The sequence below is a fragment of the Brachionichthys hirsutus genome, chromosome 13, assembly GCF_040956055.1.
Source record: "Brachionichthys hirsutus isolate HB-005 chromosome 13, CSIRO-AGI_Bhir_v1, whole genome shotgun sequence".
Classification (NCBI taxonomy): Eukaryota; Metazoa; Chordata; class Actinopteri; order Lophiiformes; family Brachionichthyidae; genus Brachionichthys; species Brachionichthys hirsutus.
The window spans coordinates 4,893,679-4,917,732 of record NC_090909.1 but is presented as its reverse complement, the minus strand read 5'-3'; the positions used below and the strand labels follow the sequence as shown (position 1 = coordinate 4,917,732).

General features: G+C 47.1%; 2 protein-coding genes across 2 annotated transcripts; one reads left to right on the top strand and one right to left on the bottom strand.

Annotated features, from left to right (window-relative positions):
* The first annotated feature begins 6,075 nt into the window (after positions 1-6,075).
* tril (TLR4 interactor with leucine-rich repeats) lies at positions 6,076-8,971 on the top strand. The gene has a single exon (XM_068747454.1). It carries the CDS (start codon positions 6,076-6,078, stop codon positions 8,512-8,514), a length of 2,439 nt encoding a protein of 812 aa, XP_068603555.1. The 3' UTR covers positions 8,515-8,971.
* Positions 8,972-10,746: 1,775 nt separating this feature from the next.
* LOC137903259 (cyclic AMP-responsive element-binding protein 5-like) lies at positions 10,747-23,750 on the bottom strand. The gene is made up of 10 exons (XM_068747404.1): positions 23,717-23,750; positions 20,764-20,830; positions 20,127-20,220; positions 18,689-18,798; positions 18,378-18,568; positions 15,863-15,989; positions 12,172-12,483; positions 11,805-12,065; positions 11,639-11,735; positions 10,747-10,883 (listed from the first exon to the last, which is right to left on the bottom strand). The coding sequence occupies exons 2-10, from the start codon at positions 20,815-20,817 to the stop codon at positions 10,747-10,749; spliced, it is 1,383 nt and encodes a 460-aa protein (XP_068603505.1). The 5' UTR covers positions 20,818-20,830; positions 23,717-23,750.
* Positions 23,751-24,054: the final 304 nt, after the last annotated feature.

Below are 24,054 nucleotides of genomic sequence, written 5' to 3'. Positions count from 1 at the left end.
GGAAGCTCATCTTATAAAGGGAACGCTAAAGATGAGACAGCAAGATGGTCTGAAACAGGATAACATAACGGGAGATGACACCTGATAGTGCTGTATTAATATCCCCGATCACGTTTCGGATTTTACAGCGCGCACACACACACACACACACACACACTCTCTCACACACGCAAACACACGAGCAGCAGATTATGTATGACAGTGTCATCTTTAGGCCAGATATGGTTACTGCACGCAGAGACGCTCGTGTTCGTGGAGGAAACTGGAGCGCCTTCTTGATATGAGGAACTGCAGGAAGAACATTTATGTTGCAACTCTGTTGGGGAATGAATGAATAAACTCTTGTAGCTTTATTCTAATCCACTGGAAACTGGAGTCCTTTAGAGACATTGATGGAGAGAAAGATGCTTCAGAAACTACGAAGCACCCTGGACAGCACCCCACCCCCCACTTGTTGAGTCGATCAATGTTGCTGTTAGAATTCCCCTCTGGGATGAATAAAGGATTCTGATTAAATAAATGTGTTCATATTGTGTTTTAGGGCTCGCTGGAAGACAGATTCTTTCATCTTTCATCGATCAGAGGGAAGCGAGCTGCTTTCCCACGTCTTTTGCCTCGTGTTTGGTTGAACAATGAAACAGCTGGGCTACGTAGGTTAGCCATTCTTATTTTTGTGCTAAGCTAACCTGCTGAAGGTGGCAGCTGTGCCATGCAAAATGAGAGAATTCTGTCATTCCTTCTTCTTCTTCTTCTTCTTCTTAGCACATTACAAATAAAAAACCACCATTATGGCGTCGTAATGTAGCTGCCATCCCACGGTTCCCATCAGCCAGCCAAAAAATGCAGTTTCTTGGACGTTGCACTTTTGTTGCTGTAGGCTTTAATGGTGCACGCTCTGCAGAGGGCAATGTTGAACAAAAGCGATGTGCACGGCGGGGTGACTCAGACTCCACAGCTGCAGCTCAGATGTCGAGCCTGCACTTTGTTTTAATGGCCCTTTTATGCAGTCTTGCTTGTGACTTGCTTTGCCTCGGAATAATAGAAGGCCAACATTTGTATTTGTGCTTTTCAGGATGTTATCTTCACAGCTCAGTGATCTTAAGGCGTTGGGGTTTTTTTTTTTCTGTCATTATGTGAATAAGGCTGATTATGTGCATGCAGACAGATCTAACCCGGTAGATCAAAGGCCCTCCAATTCTCTCTCTCTCTCTCTCTCTCTCTCTCTCTCACACACACACACACACTCTAGCCGCCCTTACACTACCCTCCTTATTCCTCCCCCTTATCTCCCCCCTCAATTACACCCACCCTTCCAGCAGGGCAATAGCATACTCTCTAATTTTTTCCAGATGTCCATCCTCCTTTTTTTCCCTTTCCTCTATTCCACTAGTTTCAATTCTCACAGGGTCTGAAGCTCCGAATGGTCTACCCCCGCCCCCCCCGCCCCCACCCCAAATACTCGAAATGGTAGTATGAACAGCAAAACATTGCCAAAAGAAATGCATTTCCCACATTGTTTGATGCCGGCGTTGGAGATTTACTACATTTTCATTCACAACCATTTTTGACAACCATCTCATCTTGATTCAGATGAGATGGTTATTAGTTTGAATGAATAGTGACTGGCTATGTCTGTTCGTTGTATTTGGGTTTGATCTAGATCCTTGTCTTAAGTCTTTCTCTCCTTTTCTACTTCCTGTGAGCGAACCGACTTTGGGAGTTCAGCAGCGTGAGTGTGGGGGTTTGCATGCTTGGGAACAGGTGTTCTTCCACAACAATGGTTCTTCTTGTACGTGTTTTTTTACTTGGCCGATGCTTCAGTGGTCCTCATCCCCCCCCCCCCCCCCCCGGACTGCTTTCTGCAGTCTTTGTGTCACAAATGAGAAAACAGGAACGTCGTTCTACGTCAGCGGATCTTGTAAATAAGATTCATGACATTTCACAAGAACATATGTGAAAGTCGATTTGCCATTTCTTTTAAATAATGATATCTTTTTTTATTTTTATTTTTATTAAAAAACATGTTTACAGGAATTACTCAAATGTTTCCACAGAAAAACAATGATTTGTATTTTGGACAAATCTGCAAGCCTAAATTGGTTTTTCGGTAAGAGGACACATCACCCCAGTAAAAGCCCCCCCCCCCCCCCCAGAGACCTTTCAGTGGAGCTGCAGACAGTCTCTCTCACCAGCTCCCTCTTAAATGTATAAACACACTCACTCATCTGCTCACACAGAATGTTAATGCACGTGAACATGAACTAAATCTATGAGTCGCTGCTCCAGCTAAGTCACTTAATGATCCCAGCAGCTGTTGCTCATGTAAACAAACACACACGCACACACACACACGCACACCTACACACCTACACACACACACACATTCACACGGGGACTTCTTAATTCAGACTACTTTTCTATTGATTGAAGCCCTGTTGGAGGGCTAATCTGAGGAATAAAGATGATGTTAATCTAGATTGTGTCCCATCCTTTACGCTGATTACTGTGATGACCTCCGGACGTGGGTGCGTTTCATGCGGTGTTACGTTTCCAGGACACGCCCATATGGATTGCCTCTGTTGCATGATGATAATCCCACATAGGGGAACGTGAGCTGCTGCGGTCTGTGCAGGCTGCCACAATAAGATGCACGTGTGTCCACGAGCATAATGTCCTGCAGGTGTGCGACTTTGTGTGAGGCTCATTGGCCTACCGTTACCTTTAAATGTATTTAAAAAATGGGGTGGGGGGGGGGTCATTTGTTATTGAGCTTTTGAGCTGGTGTTACATTGAATTGATTCCCCGTGGTCAGAGCCAGACAGTTTGGACAGTGTCCCCCGGTTTTCAGTTCCAGTTTTGGCAGGGAAAAAAGGGCTTTGAGGGCGGGGGGGGGGGTGAGGCAGAGAGAGTGGGGATTTCATATCTGCACGCTAAAGAGAGCCTCACAGCTACACGTAGCTAATGTTACTCACCGAGCTCACAGTTTCCATGATTTCACTCGGAACTCCCTGAGTGGGAGTTTGTTTAGTCTGTTTTTCCCCACATAGGCCAGCATTAAGGTTTTCACTGACATTAAAATGGTCTGGCATAGGCCTAATGTTCTCGTGAATGTCACCTATCATAGCGAACCGCTTTGAAGAACAGCGACAGTTCCCTCACACGACTCCACGTACATTCTGGTGTAATAATACAGCAGACAGATGAAACCGACAACACGGCCTTCTTGGTGCAGGCGGTAAAATGTTGTGACAATATACAGACTGTTATAACAATACTCATTAATAGGAGTAATATTGTTAAATATTGACTTGACGTCTCCCTCCACACACACACACACACACACACAGCTGCTGTCTCTCTCTCCCCCAATTCATTGAAGAAAATTGAGAAGAGGGAGAAACGCGACACGTCTAGATGACCTACATGTGTTGCAGCATCAGCTCATTTACAACCACACACACAATATCAGTATCATGAAGCAGGCGTCAGGTGCAGGTAGATATGCAAGTCCTTATCCCCCCCCACCACCACCACAATGGAATTAAGCGTCTCTCCTGTCTCTTCGCTGAGAGACTGAATTGTCTTGCAGGCCGGTCGATCGGACAGTGAGAGGCCTTCTGTGAGGAGAGGCAGGTGATGAAAGGACGGGGCAGTGAAGTCATTCCCCAGCCTTTATTGAGAACAGGCAGAGCGGCAGACGCCACTGTTCGGAGTCTTTAATGCGCCATACTGGGCTGTCCTTTGTATCTGAATGTTGAATCTGGGTCAACCCAGAACAGTTTTTCCCTTCCAACAATCTCAGTCTGACATTGAACACGTTTCTCTCTCTTCTCGCTTTATCTGCTCACAATCTTTCATTGTGAACAGACGTCTTCCTGATGAACGCTTCACCCTTAATCATGTCCGAATGTCGCATTAGAGGTCAGCCTAAATTGCCTCTGACGGTTCAGTGAAACTCAGTCTGTGCTGATGAAATTCAACACTGAAACAGACCGTAAGACTGCCACAAAGACAAATCTCTCCTGAGCGTTATTTCAATGTGTGTCTTCCTCAGAGAGGGACGGAGAGACCAGAAGGACATGAACACCGAAGTGGGGGCAGACAGGAAATGGCCTCCTCCCGGAGAGGGGGCTTCCTTCAGGGTTGTGTTTCTCTGTTGTTCTCGTTCACACACGGCTATACCGCCGTGACGATGATGATGTCTACCAACAGATATGCGTCAGGATGAGTCATCGGGGGAGTGTGTTTGGGGATTTGGCCCAGAAATGCAAGGAAAGCGTTGCATCATTTGCTTCTCAAGGAAAGTTTTTTTTTACATTTTTGTGCATCTATGTGTGTGTGTGTGTGTGTGTGTGTGGAGCTACTACGCCATCGTCTTCCCACGGTTGATGAACTCCTACTCATAGATATTGCGTGTGAAAACTGATTAGCAAAGCTAGCTAATAGTGAATGCACGAAACAGCCGGTTGAATATTTTTAAGGTAAACACATAGCCAGCTTTTTTTCTTTTTTTTTTTACAAATCATCAACAAAATATCACAATATAGAAAAATTATAGTTTTAACAGTCAAATTCATCTTTAACTTTGTTCATGTTCCTAACCTACATTACACTCAAAACAAGTGTATCTAAGTTCCCCAAAAAATATTGTTGCATTTGATAAATAGCAAAAAGAAAATCGTGTAACATCAGATATTATTATGTATATTACTAATATTTATCAAAATAATATTTTTAAATGTAACATTTATCATCTATACCAGTTTTAGACATCCCCAGCTGAGCGTACGGAATTAATAAACTAATTTGCTTTGTATAATGTGCTAAAAATGGCTATTTAACAGCAAGATGAATAAATAGAGGAAACAACCAATGCAAATGAAAACTAGACCATTGTTTTGATTTTATTGCCATTAAATATCCACTTTTCTGTCATTAGTGTAAAAGTCTCAGCATCATCTCTTAAAAAATAAAGGAAAGATAAATGAAAGGTGGTGTCGATGAACATCCTGCTTGAGCTCTATGGGGTTGGTCATTGAGAACCACCGGAGGATGTCTGCTGGACGTCCCGGTTTAAGCACTTTACCTCATGTTCCATCAAAGTCTTGGCATTCTCAGTGCATGCTTCTCAAACTGGAACACAACCCTGCGTGTGCACGACAGATAATCACTCCTCACTCCTGCACAATGCCGCACAAACCTGCACATACACATTTGGCACCGTTCCCCTCAGTCTCAACATCACGACTCCTTTGTCTGTAAATGTGAACCATCTGTGCTCCTCATGGCCCGAGCAGCACGTCCCACTATAATAAGAGGATGGAGAACTGACGTGTTCCTCTGTTTATGTGATGCTTTTAGCTTGTCGCCATTTAATGTCCTCCTGCAGCAAACACCAGTTTCCCTCGGCTGATTAAAAACCAGTGACTTCACTATAAGAGGTTTGGTAAACTGGTTGTGTTGGTTTGCATCCTGCTTGATTCCCTTGGGATTCCATGCAGGAGGGGGCGGGGGTGGGGGGTCTCCCTGCCTGCTTTGTCCAATTGCAAAGATCCCATCCAGATCTCAGACCCCCCCCCCCCCCCCCCCCCGGTGGCTGCGGGGGCGCGCAGAAAACCCGGTCATCCAGAGTTTCTTCCTCTCTGTCTCTCTTTGGAGAACCGTGCACATGTATGTGGATTGTGATTACATGCGTGCACGCGCAAAGCGCTGGATCCTGAGCACATCTGTTTTTGTCAGGGTCCTAGAGTTGTGTGGGAGGGACTCCATGACTGTGTGTGTGTGAACTTTTTTTTTTTTTGGCAGGACTCTGTAATTCACAGCAGATGACCGCTTGGGGGGGGGGTTACTGGGGAGGGGAGCGTTTCCTCAGACAGACTGAGGGCGCACTGCGCGCAGCTCCGAGGATGATGCTGATATTTGCCGCCCGTTCGGGATGACGAGACTTTCACCCACATTTTTGCAGGGAAATAACCGGATAATGGACGAAGAGCTGTCCGGCGTGAGAGAGGAGAACGGCGGCCGCACCTGAACGTCCCAGCCAAGGGGCTCTGCGCACATCCGCGCGCCGTGGGAATGGAGACACGCAGTTTCCTGGCGGCGACGTGCCTTTTCCTGACGCTCAACGGGATCGCGTCCTCATCACCTGCGGCAAACGTGTATTGTCCGGACCGCTGCGACTGTCAGCACCGGCACCACCTCGTGTGCGCCAATCGCGGCTTGCGCGCTGTGCCCAAACCCGCCGCGCACGCGCAGGTGTCCGAGGAGGTGTCCATATTCAGCCTCGGGGGCAACTTCATCGGGAACATCTCCGCCTCTGACTTCACGCGGTACAGGAACCTCGTCAGGTTGAATTTGCAGTACAATCAAATTGAAAACGTTCAGCCAGAAGCCTTCGAGGAGCTCGCCAGACTGGAGGAGCTGTACTTGGGACACAATCTCATATCAGATCTACCCGCTGGGACTCTGCAGCCCCTGAAGAAGTTAACTGTCCTCTATGGGAATGACAACGACATCCGAACAATCTCTCCTGAACTGTTTGCCAACTTGGATCGTCTTGTGAAACTGCGTCTGGACGGTAACTCCATAGAAGATCTGCAGGACTCTGTTTTTAAAGGTTTGACCAGCCTCCGTTATCTCCACCTGGAATCCAACAAGCTGAAGTTCATTCACAAAAGCGCCTTTTCCAAACTCACCAACCTGCGCTTCCTCAACCTGGCTCACAACAAGCAGTCGGCAGTGCGCAACAGCCTCACCTTCTCTCAGCTGAAAGCGCTGACGACTCTCCTGCTTTCCGAGAATGAAATTCGGCACGTGGGAAACCACGTTTTCCAAAATCTGAAAAAACTGTCCAAACTGTCCCTCAGTGACAACAGAATCTCTCGCTTGGACAGCCGGGCCCTGAAGGGGCTCTCGAGCCTGAGGGAACTCCTGGTCGACGGCAACGACCTGGAGGAGATCCCGGCGGGTCTCTTCGACTCCCTGGAGCGCATCGAGAAGCTCGACTTGAGTCGCAACCGGATTTCCCACGTGGACTCTCGAGCGTTTTCCAAACTGAAACACCTGAAGGTGTTGAAGCTGAAGAACAACATGCTCACGAGCCTGTCCGGGGGCATCTTTGCCCTCAACAATGTTCTTTACGACCTGGATCTCCATGGCAACAACTGGACGTGCGACTGTCGTCTCGAGGAGCTGAAAAGGTGGATGAGCGCTGCGCATTCTCGGGGAAAGCTTCTGACTGTTATTGTACAATGTCGTCACCCAGAGAGTCTTCGAGGGAAATATTTGGACTACGTGAACGGCTCCCAGCTGCAGCCTCTGGGGAACTGGACTCAGCGGTGCCGGCGCCCGGCCGGGCCCGAGGAGAGCAGGGGAGGGGATGTGCTGGTCAAGGTGAAGGACAGACGGACGGAACCGGGAGATTCGACGAAGCAGGGAGTGAAAGCTGGAGGTGGCGAGGTCAGGGGAGAGGGGGGCAAGGAGGAGGCGATAATAGGGAAGGAGGGAGAACGACAGGAGGAGGTGAGGATCCAAGGAGACCAAGGCGATGTCGCGGTGGCTGGAAAGAAAACGAGGAACGATTTGCTCAGGCCGCGATCGCGACCTTCTGCAGGCGCAGCTTCGAAACAGGCCAGCGGTCGGCGAAGGTCAAATGTCATTTTCAGAACCGATGCGCCAGCCGTCTCCCAGCCTCGTGAAAACACGACTGATCCGCACACGGGGCTCGCCGCCGCCTCCCCAGTCCAGCCAGGGGAGAAGTTTGACCTCCTGAGGTCAGAGGAGGACGACGCTCTGCCGGTTATCACAGACCCGTGCGTGTTCAACCGCCAATTCATCACGGATGTGTCGGTGGCTAACGTGACATCCAGCACCGCCTCTGTCCGCTGGGCCGCCAGGGATCATCGCCGCTACACGCCGGGGCCGGGGCCCGGGCCCTCGCTCGATGAGGTTCACTATCGCGTTCTGTTTGACCGGTTCGGCACCCCGGATCGTTTCCCCCGTTACGTTTACACTCGCGACGCGGCCCACGCCGTAACCCTCCGAGAGCTCAGCGCAGACGCGACCTACATGGTCTGCGTCGAAGGAGTTGTCGGGAGGTCCGTCTGTCAAGTCGCACCCCGCGACCACTGCACGGGGCTGGTCACGCTCCCCGAGGGCTCGGGCCGTGGAGGCCTGCTGACCTCTGACCTCCAGCTGGTGACGGTGGCTACTCTGGCCGGGAACGGCGTGCTGTTGCTGGTCATCGGCTGCGCGTGGCTGGGGCGGAGTCTGAGGCGAAGGCTGCAGAGGAGGAAGTCAGCCGTGCACGTGCGTCACATGTACTCCACCAGGCGACCGTTTCGTCCCGCCATGGCGACGGCGTCGCTGTCCACGGACTTCACCAGCTACCAAAGCGGTCGTCCGGCGCGACTCGCTCCCTTGGAGGAAGGGGACCTCATTGAATTCCCCTGCGAGCGCTTTCTGGACACCAACAGCATTCGCAGAGACGCTGACATGCAGAGATTCTCTGACTGAAACTGTAACTGCAAAGAAATTTTTTTTCCTTCTATAGTCACATAATTTCAGTGTAAAAGCGGCAAACGGGAAGATTTGTGAATCTTTGCTCTATCCTTCTCAAAACAGAAACAAAATGTGTGTTTGTGGTCGTGAATGAATTCAGATTTACTCTGTTTCATCTTTGGTTTGACCACACAGAATGTTTAGAAGTGACTTTTTCAGACACCGGAGGAAGTCCAATCCCTCTGACTACCGCTTCCTGTTTCACTCCTTTCCTCTTCACCCGTTCTTGAATTTCCTTGCACCTGTGAGTCTTTTTTTTTCTTCCATTTTTTATTTTATGTATGATTTGTTGTGATTGTAAATGTTGTACGCATGAGTGACTGATCACTGATTTCAACTACGGTGCTAATATTTAGTTCACAGACATCATATTGTCTCATATTTGTGCAGTATCTGATGATGGCTGCTGGTTGGCAGGAAACGCAGCACATGTTCTGTATCACTTGTGTCGTCTTTTATACTTTTTATATATGATTTTTCATTAATTGAAGAAGTAAAACTCCCAGCAATGTGACTCATTTGTCATTTGAATGTTTCTGGATGAATTTCCTCTCTACATGTGACTGTCTGTCACTTTTTGACAGTCACAAAGCTATTATATGTTTTTTATGTCCTAGGAATATCAAAGGACTATATACACACATTTCACACACACACACACACACACACACACACACACACAATTGCTTAGATGTCCATACACAAAGATTAACTTTGTGTGAGCTCTTGAAGTCTGTTCAATATTTATCTTTCCTCTTCTGACAGTCGTAATATAAACGTAAAGCTGAGGAGGCCAACGCTGGTTGGGCTCAGAAACATGATCAGACGTGAACAAAGCGTGGAAGTGGCTACAATAATGTGTTAAAGATGAAGTGCATGTGAATCCACGCTTTTGCCTGCGTCGCAAGATGAGGTCTGGCATTAGTTAAGCAGTCCCTTTGTTTGAATGGACAGGGTGGATCACCCCCCCCACACACACACACACACACACTCACACACAGAGCCCAGTTTCACATCAGCAGTCAAGATGTCAGAATGGAAAGAGTTTGGTCTGAAAGCATTCGGCGCTTTTCAATCTTTTCATTTAGCTGGTACCAAAATGAAGTCCAAACGTTTGGGTTGCTTTATTGCTTTAACGATGATGAAGACAGTCGATTTAGACAAGACGAAGGACCGCGTGAAAGTTTCTTTCTAACATTGATATTAAGAAATTCTTTTTTTTTTTTTATCGGTTCAGCAAAACCATCTGTGATCTCCTTGGTTTGTTATTACGGTTAACCAATAACAAAAGTAGTCACTAGATGGCAGACTAGACCACACGGTGTGTCCAAGCCGCAGGGCGATAATCTCATGGTCACAACCACCCAGATACTGAATGAAAACATATTCAGACACAAATTATATCATAATAGAAGTCATAAAAGGAAATTTAAAAGGAAATAACAGCATATGTTTTTTATTACCTGGAGGGGTTTGAGTCATGAAGAACAGTTTATATCTCTTTTGTGTCTTTGGGCACGAGGAGGAAAAAGTGCATGGGAAAAAAAAAAAAAGTCAGATACAATCATAGTTCAAAGGTCATTCCAAAACGTTTTCTTTTTTCTTTTTTTAAATTCATATGAATTATTTGTAGAAAAATACATGGCTTTGATAATAAGTTGCATAAACGGGAAGGCGTAAAGTGTGAACTTGCATATGCTCAGTTATACAAAACTAATATATAGCCTCGCCCCCCCCCCCCCCCCCCCAAAAAAAAGATTGATACAAGAGGTGTGTAGGTGTGTGTGTGTGTGTGTTCACAGTCAGTAGGTAGCAGTCAACGGTTAGATTATTGTGAACAGAAAAAGAAGATGCAGATTGGAATAAATGCAGGATCCAGTTGAGTTTGTAAAAAAAACAAAAAAGCTTTCAGGTAAAGTTATTTTCGCACCTGTTTTGTAAATGCATCAGTACTCGGGTTCTGGTTGTCTCTTCTGTTGAGAAATACTTAAATGGCTTACGTAACCGGGGTAATAAATTCACCCATCATCAGGTCAGCATTTAGTCTGTGATGTAAAGACACGTGGATCCACAGCTGAGTGAGAGACTCTGGTGAAGAGTGACAGACAGAAAGATAACTCAGTCTGGTCGGATATAACCTCCCAGCCCCCCCCCCCCCCCCCCACCTAGTCCTCTATGTGGCGAGGGCTAGCGTCCGGGCCTGGGGTTACGCCCTGTGTTGCCTCCGGCTGTCGAGGAGGTGGAGATGCCGTTGTGTTGGATGGCCTGCAGTTGAGACCCACGACCTACAGGGGTGGGACTTCCTCCTGGGCTCACCCCTGCAGCTGGACACAGAGACAGCTGTCAATCAAAGTCCCACGGTCCCTGGAGAGCTTGCCTCGTGGGTGGGATGCATGAGTGCGTGTGCGTGAAATGAATGAAAACCCCACTGCAGCTCGTATTTTACAGGAAAATATCTCTTTTATTATAACAAATACAGGTATAAAGACAACAACAACAAAACAAACACGACTAGAAGTGGAACGCATGCCAAATATTGCAACCATCTTTGTTCACTGACTCTCAACAAAATAGAATTTCTTGGCTTTCGATATTGTTGAGATTAGACTTGAGCCTTTCTGAAGAGCAAGAATTGGCATGGCGATTTGTTGCAAGCTAAGCTAGCTTCATGCAAAGGAAAACAGCCAATGCCAGAATGTTTCCATCTCAAACATCACCGGGGATCATTCAATCAGTGATAACAACGAAAAAGCATATTCCTTTATGTGGAGAGAGAAGAGTGCAGTGTTTGATCGGATTGGCTGTCCACAGGAATAAAAGTGCATGTAGCAATAATCGGAGCCAGTGGAGTCAAAAGCGGAGCGTTTGCTCTTTAAGTGCTGTTTAAGATCTCTACAGGACAGGAAACGTCTCTCTTTGTGCCGAGGGGTTGTTTATGACAGCGGGATATAAGCCCCTACGTGAACATTGAAGGTATAAAAGTATTTGAACGATACCCTCAGTTGTGGATGGAGATGACTGGTGTCAGGCATCTGAATTCTACAGAGGGGGGGCTGCAGGGTAAGGGGGTTTTACTCACTGGGGTACCCCTGTGCTTCTCTTTGCCGGGAGTCCTTGTGGGTGAGCAGAATCTGCTTCAGCTGGCCGACCTCAGATCTCAACGATGTGACCTCATTCTGCAAAGACAGAGTAACTGAGTACCCACGGGGGGGGGGGTTGCGTTAGTGTTTCAGAGAGCGCCCCACCTGAAGCTGCAGGTTCGTGTGCGTCAACTCCTCCGCTTTCTTCTCCAGCGACGACACCCACACTTTCCTCTTCTGTCGGCAACGGGTGGCTGCAGCCCGGTTCCGTTCCAGAAACTTCTGCCTGCGCTCGTCGGGGTTGTGTTCCGCCGTCCTCCTGCGACGACCGCCGCCTCCTCCTCCGCCGCAGCTACCACCTGCCTGCACCGCATGCTGGGCGTGTGATGGCTGAGAGGGTTGCATGTGCTGCGCGACAGGAGATAACTGCAAACGCAAAAGCGCATCGGAATCAACCTCACTGTCCTCGGACACAGAAGTATGAGGTCAGGCGTTACTTGTGACATCACTGAGATGATGTAAGACATCCCACCTGAGCTGGAGCAGACAGCGGAGGCGAGCCCTGGTGCAGGTTTGGAGGTGGCGATTGGTGAGCCTGGGGATGCTGGTGGCCCAGATGCTGCGGGGGTGGGGCGTGGCATCGCTGTTGGTACGTGAGAGGTGGAGCGGAAAGCTGTGAGTGGTGATGATAATGATGATGATGATGATGAGGCAGAGGATGACGGTGCTGATGATGATGCGACATCATATCCATCACGCGACCCACGGGTGCCGCCGGGTTGTTGACGGCGACCATTCCTGCGTGGTGCTGTTGGAAATGGTGGCCCTGCATCTGTTTGGATCTCTGAGCGGGATGAAACGTGAAATAGAACGGAAAAAGATATGATACAGCTGAAGCTTAGCGCGCAGTCGAAAACGGTGGCGAAAAAACATTTAGACGACGGCGTTTACCTGAATGAATCGATGTCACCAACTATCAGGAATATTAGGAGTATTACCTCTAAATATTAGGAGTATTACCTCTAAACACTGCTTGTGTAGGATACTGTTACCTCCAGCGGTCCGAGACGTTCGTGGCGCTCATGCTATTGGTTTTTGTTCTATTTGATTTCCAAAGCTTTAGCAGCTTTTGCATCATTTAGGCAAAGAGCCCCCCCCCCAAAAAAAAGAAAGAAACAACGATGGGCTCGTTCATTTCTTTAAGAAAGATAAACACAGCGGAGCCTCAGTAGTAAAACCTTACAACACTGCACACCCAACAGTGTCTCAGACCGCTCATCCTGTAACGCTGGTTATTATCTAAGTAATATTATAATATTATGGCAAGTAAAATGTAGTCGCCTTCTGCAGTCGAGAATGAATTCTTCTGACCTCTGACAATGGCACCAAAGTGTGTTTTCTTGTTCAAGGGGAGCGCGCACACAAACACACACACACACACACACACACACAACAGTCTCCGCCAACAACAGCGCTTTCACCTTTCCTGTCTGAATATTTAGTAGCATTAACATATTTGTATTCTGATCACGAGGGTCTCCGGCAAAGGAGATTATGTTACTGCACTTAAGAATAGCCTGCAAACACACGCACACACGCACACACACACACACACACACACACACACAACGGACTTGAAGCACCGAGAGGATGTGCTTTTCACTCTGCGGACAGTTTCATTCATATCACGCTGTTTCTGCTCTGCTGTTTGTTGTTGTTACCAGAATAAATACTTTAAACCTGATTACAAAGGATCTCCTTAAAGTCTATTCTGTTTAAGTATGTTGCATTTACACATTCAGGTCATGTCATTTAAATCCCAGCAGTCTCTGCACTGTATTTCCCATCCCGCTCACAGAAGGAAAGGCGCTGAATCAGCAACATCAGCTCCGTAATGCAAACGATTTATTCTGATCATCGAATGTTGCCCAAACACACATCAACCAGATTTGAGTTACACCCCCAGGGGCCCCCCATAGCATGCGGAGAGGGCATAGGGTGAAGGCGCCGCCATTACTGGCGCACCTAGAGCATTTGGGGGGGGGGCACCTCTGCAGAGCTCTGGCGGTAGACCGGCCCCTCTCCGGCCGCCAGCACACACGCTCCATATTTCGTCTGGGCCAGGACTTGAACCGGTGGACTCGCCCAACCCACTCAGCCACCCCCCCCTCGATAACGGGATAAATGGTCAGAAACAACCCCCCCTTATTTCAGTTGGCCCTGACCCCACCCTGCTCATCAGCGCCCACAGAGGCAGGCGCGAGAAACGGTGTTCATGTAAATGCTGATGCCTGCTCTTTGATACCTTCACACTTTATCACTCGTGTGCATCATCTGTAAGAGCTAAATTAACCCCCCCCCCCCCCCCATCTCACCTTTCTCCTGCTCCCCGCCGAGGAGAGGGGAGTGAGGTGGGGGGGGGGAGGTCAGGTTTAGAGCATGACATCAGCCCGCCTCCCTGGTATCTGAGTATCGCTATCTGGTCCCTATTACACAATATTTCTTTAAGAGCAGACGCCCCCCCCCCCCTCACTTCAACCATTCAGCACTGAAAATAATCAAGGGAGCACATTTAGTGGGTGCCAAAGATGAGGTCACCGGGCTGCCTGTGCCAGCTTTACCGACGGGCCGGTCTAACAGGCACACAGAGGAAAAGACAGTGAGGAGGACGGGACGCAGGGATTTCAGCTCTGTTTATTAGAAGCACCCTGACATGGGGGGGGGGGCTGCGATTACGTCATGGATCTCCTTGGGCTGGATGACACAACACGCTGCGCTTTCTTTCTGGAGTGAGCAAAGATATGAAGCTGTACACGAAACACTGATCTACTTGTGAAAAGTTGACTTTTCCATTTGGAGTTCGGGTGTCGAGTCGCTCCACGACGGAGGAACTGATACTTCTACTTTGGGCTCACGGAAGCAGAGTCCTGTTCCATATGTGGGAAATGTAAAGTCAATCAGAATAGATTGAAACGGGCCTGAAGAAGGTGCGTTCAAACGAGCGAAGAAGACAGATTCATTTTTTTTGAACCGGTGACTCCTGAAACCTGAAACCATTTTTGCAGCTCCCTGCAGTCAAAGTCGTAGATTGTGAGCGCGTGTGTTTGTGGATGCAGCGTGATTTCACAGTTTTCCCTTTCAAGTTGCTTTTGATAGCCCTCATGTGTATAAAGATTTATGCTGCAGGCACCTAATAAAAGTAGAAGTATGACATTTACACAGGGAGAGATCGAGAGCATGATGACTCGAGGTAAATAAAACAGCCAAGGAAGACAGCATGTGTTGTGTGTGTGGCTGTGTGTGTGTGTGTGTGTGTGTGTGTGTACCTATCCTGATAACAATCTAAGATAGGAGTATAAGTTTGTATCAGAAGCATTGATATTCTTCTCACATGACTTTGTGTGCAACCAAATACTGAAGTGGAGCTGTTTGTGTATCTTCATAATTTCTAAATATTTCCATTTCCATGGTTACAATTTGAACTCAGGCACATTTCTGTTGGTTGTTTTCCTTTCTGCAAAGTGTAAAAAAAAAAAAAAAATCAATTTAGAGAGGTGCATTTTGAGATTTGGGGAATTTCATGCATTTTAAAAATGTATTTATTTATATATATTTAAAGTCTTAAAAATTCAAGTCAGTTTTCTACAATATGAAAAACATAACTTAGGCAGGGAAATGAGTCTCTTGCTTTTAGTTACGTTGACTAATTACGGAGTAGGATATTTTTTCCCCCATTTTAATACAAGATAAAGGAGAGTATGTTTAAATAAAAGTAATCACCAAAGATACTTTCAGCAAGGGATCATATGTGGGTGTCCTTAAAACAACTATCAATTCAGTAATTGCCTTTTGTCTTCCTTCAATAAAACAGATCTGTTGGGAGAGATGGATCCTGCTTCTTATTGTCTGTTCGTTTTAGATCAGTGGAATCAATCAATGCTGCAGTATTTGACTGACAACCTTTCAACCATGACAAGGCAAAGCTTCGGCGCGTCACCCGCCGTATAACGAGTCCCCCCCCCCCACAAGGTCACATCCAGTTGGAGTTTGATGAATTCATCCCAAACCGTGAAGTGAATTTTGATGTCATGCCCTGAATAGTTCCAGCTCGAGGAGCTCGACCACTTTGGTCAATAAACCTGGCATGTTTAAATCACAATGCACGTGTGTGTGTGTGTGTGTGTGTGTGTGTGTCTGGATGCCAGCGTCTCTCCAGTACTCACAGGCATGTGCTGAGCAGATGCGCCTTGCATGGCGGGGTCTGGCAGGGTTCCAGGCAAGGACGCTGGCAGCGGCTGCCGGTGTCTGTTCCGCATGTGGAGGAGGGAGGACAGCGGCCCCGGGACCGGCCTGTGGTTAGAGAGAGAGGGAGAGAGAGAGCGAGAGAGAGAGAGAGAGAGAGGGGCGAGTCAGGCTTCAGAAAGGGACGTTTAACAGCAGCTATTGACTTAACTTAAAATGAAAAATGAGGCTCTCAGTGTGAACAATTTATTTTGACGATGCGACTGAAGATAGCGTCGGGATATCTGGGATCATTTGAGCTCCTTGTTGGTTTGCTGTGTGTCGTTGAATCTTGCTCATTGTCCTTCGCCATCATGTGTCATTTACGTCACGTGAGGAATGAATACCTCATGTTGACATTCATTTTTCACTTTTGATGACTTGATATATATCTTTTACTAATTATGTTATTATAATTTTTGTTTTTTTCAAGGAAGCACATCTTGTTTTCTTTTCTCACACCTGCCTTCCTATTGGGGTGTCTGAGGGCAATTATTTACTGTATGTCTATGTGTGCATGCAGTGTGTTACACACACACACACACACGCACACACACACCTGGAGAATAAAAAAGAGGGAGAAAAACAAGTCGAAGAAAGGACGGTTTGAGGTTTTTATGAGGCTATTAGATGTCATGAAAATCTGGCAACACTGAGCGGAGGAAGAAATCCTGGAGATGAAAGGCTTAGAAATGTAGAGAGAAAATGATCTGCATCACTACAGGCTGTTTGAAGCGAGTGAAAATAAGGTGTTTTAGTCATTTGGAACAACTAATAATTAAAATCTTGGCAAAAAAAACATCCATGTATTAAAACAGTATTAAAAATATTACACATATATTTTTTTTTAAAAAAGTGACAGCTTGAGAGGCGGGAGAGAAGCTCAGGGCTCACAGCAGGGGATGCTGAGACGCGGGGGTGCCATGTGTTGACCCAACCGCCCCGACCAATCAGACAGCGTGGGCCTCCACCGCTTAGTTGAAGTCATTGCCAATGATGTCATCACTGAATCTGGGGGTATGCAGCCAGTTTAACGTACAACAAAGTAGAGACAAACCAAAACAGCATTTCCTAACGTAACCACAACAGTCCTTCCGGGCCAACAGCCAGGCACTCGGAGACCAGGTCGCCACAGAAACCGGTGGTAAACATAAGGAGAAACAGCCACACCACTGATGCATGTTTCATTCAGCAAGGCTTAGCTCCTTTCATTGGACTCATCTGGAGTCGACTGACTGCCGGCTCCATCTTTGCTAACATCCCGTCTCATTCCGTTCTGATTTTTTTGGAGTTTATTACTTCATTAACTTTCTTTTACGTCTTTTATTTAATCAACAGCAGCGTTATGACAGAGGCTCTGATTTTTGTTTTACAAAACACGTTGCATGCAGGAGTCGAGGTCCGTCAGTATTTGATTTCCTTTTGTAAAACTGTTGCGATTTCTTCTGAGGTTCCAAAGTATTAAGAACTGTGGTAAAAACGCGAGGCAGCCTGGCAAACTGGTGGGTTTCTTTTAGCCACTGACCTCCAGATAGGACTCCAGCTGGAGGCCTTTGCCTTTGTGTTGTGATATGCTATATCTCTCGATCCCATATGTTCTGTCTAGAAGCCTAACCATGCAACAAAACACTTCTGGAAAAGATTGTGCAGGAAACGTGTATTTAAAAATGCTCAAAGAATGTGAAATGATCAAAAATAAGTGTGAGAAAGTATATAAAAAAATCACAAATATTTGCCTTGATTCTATTTAATAAAAAAATAGAATCAGATAAATATAATTCATGTACTCTTAATGGAAAAAAATATGAGAATCCATTATAATCCATGTGATTAATAAACGTACTAAAAAAAAAAAAACTAAATTGACACGTCAGTTAAATGCCACAAATATAATCTATTCCCAATACTGCATTGTCTTCATTGAGCAGCATGGTGAAAATACATGAATGCGAAATCCCCCAGTAGCCCCCGCAGCATATGCATGGGACAAATGTCAGGAAGAGAAAGAGCAGCTGTCCGGATAAAAGACAGGAACTCGTCTAATCTGCCCGCCGAACTGGGCGATAACCAGGGAGCCATGGAAGCTGCACGAGCCGAGAGACTCCGGTCCGAGTCTGAGCGGACAGAAGAAGGGCAGCGTTTGGGCGGCCGGGTGTTTCGTGTCGGTGGGTTTGAGTGGCTGCTGCACAGCGTCACTTTTCCTATGACTTTGTTGTGTCTGTAAATTATTGAATTGATTCGTATGTTTTTTTTTCCCCAGCTTTCTCTCAGTTCATTAGTGCAGCGATAAATGACACAGCGGGAAACGCCGGCCTGCGCTGAATTGAGGGAAAGTGAGTTCTAATACGTCAAAATCAGGACGGGAAAATACAAGGCAGAGGAGAGGAGGACACGGCATCGTGTGTATCTGCGTGTGTGTGTGTGTGTGATGTGTGTGTGTCCAATGACCGTACTCACCCTGGCTGTGTGAGCGCGGAAGGAGTCTGGGAGGAGGAAACCGTTTGCTGCGCAGTCAAGCTGCAGCTCGGGCCCATCATGGCGCCGTGGGCCTGCGGATGCTGCAGCGAATGGGCCTGGGGGTGGTGCAGCTGAGGCTGGGGGTGCGGTTTGAGCTGGTTCATACAGGACGGCCCATTATGTGGAAGTGTCTGCGCAGAGAGATGATGAGTCGATTCCGCGTGTGTTTTTGGAAACGATGTCTCGGTTTGTGCTTCCTGGACTGACCTCAGTCACAAAAGTAGAGATTTAGATTTCCGTCTTAAATTCACCTGTTTGCACTTTTCTTCTTCTTGTGCTTGAAGAAACTCTTCCTCTATCTCTTTGAAGAGACCGACCTCGTCACAGTTCTGCAAAAACTGCGTTGGCGTCGGAGTTTGGTCTGAAATCATCACACACACACGCGCACACACACACACACACACACACATGCACACACAAAGTTAGAAGGTTTTTCAAAATGAAAAATGTAAATTATTGTTCAGGTTTTAACACCAGATCTCCTCTCAGCTCTGTCTCGCTTTGTGATAACATCAGTCTGCCTCTGTGAGTCGCCTCAACATACAGGGGTCAAAGGTCAACCTGGCCTTTTGTTTTGATATGAGATTTCCTGCAGGAGCTGTGACAGGCTTCAGGACGGAGACACGCACACACACACACACACACACACACACAGAAAGGCTCACAGGGAGAATAAAGATAAGATGTCATGCTGATGTTTACTTCCAGACAGACAGCTGTTTCTATGGTTACAGACACCATCATGTGACATTACTCTGACAGGAAGACTGGATAATGGCGCATTGGAAGAAACTTCTCCTGTATCCTGCATTAGATATATTTATTGGCTTTTAGGCTTATAGATCTTTACAATGCAGCCTCGGGATGCTGAAGAAAAGTCCCGTAAAATCTGATATGACACTCTGCCTGTTGCAACAAGAGTAGCTCTGATTCACGGCACGGGGAAGGGAACCCTCAAGCTTATCTGATTTCATACTGTATGATGTGCAGCCATCGTGCCGTGTTCATCAAGCCCCTATCCTGACTAGAACATGCACCAGAGAACAGCTGACTAGCATGTCGAAGCAGTAAAACAGAGGAAGAGTCGAGGAGCGGAGAAAATCTAGCGCAAAGCCAGTAAAAATCATTCAGATATGTTCTCGTGTTAATGCAGCTGCTAGCGAGAAACTCCAGCACCCTTTAAAATAGTTTACCGAGAAATAATAGGAGGCCAATCAGAATTAAAATATCCAGGCATGGAGAGCTCATGAACACCACTCGGTTCAAATCGGAATCATAAATCTATGATTTTACTAAACCTGACCCCGCTAACACGACACTGCTATCATTATGTATTTGAGATTATGCATTCAGAGTCATTACATTCTATTTAAATATTTGTGATTGGTAGGAACTTATACGTTGAGGAAAGTTGATCCGTATCAATTTCATCCATTTTTATCTGATCTGGCATGTGGTAAATCTGAGTAAAGAGACATCACCATGGCGACATCAACATAGTGTGTGTGTGTGTGTGTGATGTGCCTTGAGCCCAGCGCTATAACAATTGATGATCGCTTCAGTGTGAGGATTTTATTTTCACATGGCCTGGTAAAACAAAAACAAAAAAGTGTTTGATTGTTCGGGTTTTTTTAGCGACGGCGCCCTCGGCGATGAGGATGATTTCGGGTTCCTTCTGATCTGCCTCACCTGGAAAATCCGTGTCTGTCTTGAGGGCAGGGAACTTGAGGGTCATCTCGTGTTTGTGTCTGTGGATGATCAGATGCTCCTCTATCTGGAAGCGCTGCAGCGCAGCAACAGCGTGAGAGAGAGAGAGAGAGAGACAAGAAGAGCTGCTGGATCACATGACACGCGATCAGTCAAATATTGCAGCTGACTAATCAATCACGAAAGACTTTCCCTCGTGAATCGGTCCAACATTTTCCCGCCATATTAAATTCATTCATTCATTCATTCATCTTTTGAACCGCTTTGCGGGTCGTGCTGGAGCCTATCCCAGCAGTCAGCGGGGGCGAGAGGCGGGGTACACCCTGGACAAGGCGCCAGGTCATCGCCACACGTAGACAGACAATCATTCACGCACGCACGACCAATTCACATGCTTTTGAGGAAGCCGGAGAACCCGGAGAGAACCCGGAGAGAACCCACGCAGACACGGGGAGAACGTGCAAACTCCTCACCAGAAAGGCCGCAAGTTGGATTCGAACCTGCGACCTTCTTGCTCGGAGGCAACAAAGCTCACCACCGCACTTTTATTCTAACCTTATTCTATTAGAATTATTAATGATAATAATTTCTCGACACTCACACACTGTTTCCTACTGACCTGAGAGCAGCCTGGGGCGCTGCACACGTAAGGCCTCTCCCGTTTTTCATTCATGTCATACGCAAGCCTACAAAACAGAAGAAGCATGAAGAACAACGTTACCGGTAAGTTTGAACCTCTGTCGCCCGAAGTCAGGGATCACACTGACCACCGGCAGACCCTTCAGTCATTTATTTTTGTCCTGTGTTTTTATTTACATAAATCAAACTACGGTACTCTCAGCTTGCGTGAATAAAGTTTTCCGCCTATTATTACGTCTTTATTGTGACAGCTTTGTGTAATGAAGTATTTCCACTGCTGATGGTTGGTTCACCCTGAGACTCACCATTATCACAAGAGAAATGATTCATTTGCTGCCAGGCGGGGGGGGGGGGGGGGGGGCACAACTGTCTTTGATGTGCACGGCACACAGTCGTCTTATTAGGACTAGTGCGATAAAACCAAATATTCTGTTTGTGTTTCCAAACTGCTCATTACATGCTGCTGATAACATGTAGCTCCAGTATTACAGTATCGTGATGTTCACTTTCCTGGGCTGTCGTCGTTTCGGCCTGTAATTAGACTTTCATCGGAGCGTCAGCTAATAAAAAGGAAGCCATTTGTTGCGTTCCGTGCGAACACACAAGCATAAAATCACTTTTCACATCAAACATTGGGATAGAGGCGCATTCGCCCTCTGGGCTCTTCAGTGGCGTTATCAGGGCGGGGGGGGGGGGGGGGGGGCAGTAATTAGAGCCAATCTGAATGCTGCTGCTACCGGCCCTCTACTTTTCATTCAGCAAGGAAAGAATCCTTAAACTTCCTGACCTCAAACATTCCTCAGCTACTGAGTGTCACCAAACAAGATTCGCCTACGACTGTGGAGGTCAGTACGGCGGGGGGGGGGGGGGCTCCTCCACTTATGGTCGCCCGACAGTACTGATGGGCTGCCGTGAATCCTAAAAGGTGGAGTCGGAGGTGATGAGAAGTGCGTTGCACACTTATTCGCGGGTTTGCGTGGAAGCATTGAGAAGACGCTAAAGTGGCTCCTGATGTTATGGGAAAGAGTGAGAGAAGAGAGAGAGAGAGAGGGCAAAAGTGCATGCTTCCATAAGAAATGGAAAGTGGGAGGGGGGGGGGGGGGGTGACGAGTGACATTAGGTGATGGCAAAGGGAATAAGGAGGAGTGGTGCGAGAGAGAGAGAGAGAGAGAGAGAGAGAGAGAGATGCTATAAAGTGAAAGAGGACACAATGAAAGGAAGACAGGAGGGATGAGGAGGCAGCAAAGGGAGGGCCGAGTCACTGACGTCCTCATAGCAGGTTTGAACCTGCCTCCCCCCCCCTCCATTTTCCAGCACCCAGCAAGTAGAGGTGACTTCATAGGTGTGTGTGTGTGTTTATTTGTGTATCTGTGTTTGAGTGTTCATAAAACAAATGTCCAAGCAAGTGTTTAAAGCAACATAAACAGAAAAATAAATGTCTAAAATGAGATTAGAACATTTCATATCGTCCCAGTTTGTCATGAAGCTGTACTTTTTATAGTGTGCAGCTTTTCTTGCATCATCCTATCATTATCCTAATGTGTTAATTCAGATTTAAATCTTTATCTAGACTGTTTACAGGCCACCACCACCATCAACCGATTCTCCCTCTCCAGCCTCCTTTTCAGCAGACTCAGCACTTTTTTTTTTTTTTTTTGGAGCAAAACCTCCTGTCAGACTCGTTGCATCAATGCAAATGACGTCATCCTTAATACATAAATCCAAGAACAGACCGGACAACATGTTGTCAATTCAAGACGGATTAATTTCCGACGTGAACCAAAAAATAAAAAATAGTCTTTAGAACAAATAGATTTCCAATGTTTCACTAACGTAACTTTTAAAACTGACTCTTGTGTTTCATTTTAAAAGATTAGACGTTATACTTACGACTGATCCGCGCTTTGATTGGCTCGGAGCTCATTCAGCTCCGGTTCCGACCCGCTAATTCTCCGTCACGGCGGCCGGCCGGTGCGCGCGTGCGTCCCGTAAACACGCCGCGGTGTTTGTCGCTCCTTAGCCGCTCCGAACAAGCAACCTGTTCAGCGCATAAACAAGTTGCTGTCACCCCCACGCCCCCCCCCAAATAGTCCGCTCGCCCGGTGATGAGACTTCACCGGCAGTCCCAAACTTCCCACTTGTGAAGGAAAAACAAAAAAGCGAAAAGCGAAAAGGTAAAGCTGAATTCGATGGAGCCCGGCTGGCGCACGGTCAGCGCAGTGCCGCGCGGCGCAAACTTTTGTTTTGTTTTTGTGAATGAACGCGAATAGCGGAGCGAGAGACGGGAGCGCCGCTCCGGAGAGGAACCACGTTGGACTGGAGCGGGATTACAATACGATCTATTTACAGAAGCATTACATCACCCTCCCGGTGACGTCACATGGGATTCCTGAACTTCTAAATCATTGCGGTCCCGTACGGAGAGGGGGGGGGGGGCGGGGTTACACCGCCGGTAAGGGGATGGACGGGACGGCTACGCGGCTGTGGGCTTGTCCCGACAGACGGGCCGTGTCAGACACATCCACAGCAGCGTGACGCGGCGTGGGCAGGCCGGTGGGCGGATGACCCCCCCCCCCCCTTCGGTGTCTGTTTGAAACGGGACGTCCCAGCGTCTGCGCCGAATTGATGCACCAGAAATGAGCCATTATTAAAGGCAAGGTTCGTCTGTTCTTCACTTTTCAGAGGGCTCGGCTATATTTGTTTCATTCATTTATGGATTAATCACTAATTTGACTTTGGCTCGTGGTCGATTAAAGCTGGCAAAACTGAAATTTGTGCTTTTAATAGTCACAACATTTAAATAACGTGAACATGTATTTGTTATAGCGCAAATAGTTGTTATTCTACTTTAAGATGTGAATAATAATAATAGATCTATACGCATCTAGTTCATGTTTTGCTCCCGTTCTCGTCACTGGGGTGAGGGAGTATACCTGCAGCCCGGCACATTGCTCAGGGAGTCCAGTTCTTCCATATACCTGTGACTGGAAGACAGTTCTCTGCGTCGCCGAGCCCACCCTAAAGAGTAGAGGGGAGACACCACGGAGAGCAGCGGTCACACGAAGAGTTGTTTGCTTTGACCAAATGCATATAAAAGCTCTGCTTAGCTTTCATCTGTATGTTTTGTAACATCTTCCTCCATTTTCTTTCTTCTTCTTCTTGTTGGAACTGTGTGAAAGCACATTAAGAGCTGCGTAAAAGCAGGATCTACAAATGTCCAATAAAGCAGATTCTGATCTAATGTTCCAGAGAGGCCTGAGGATGAAATGTT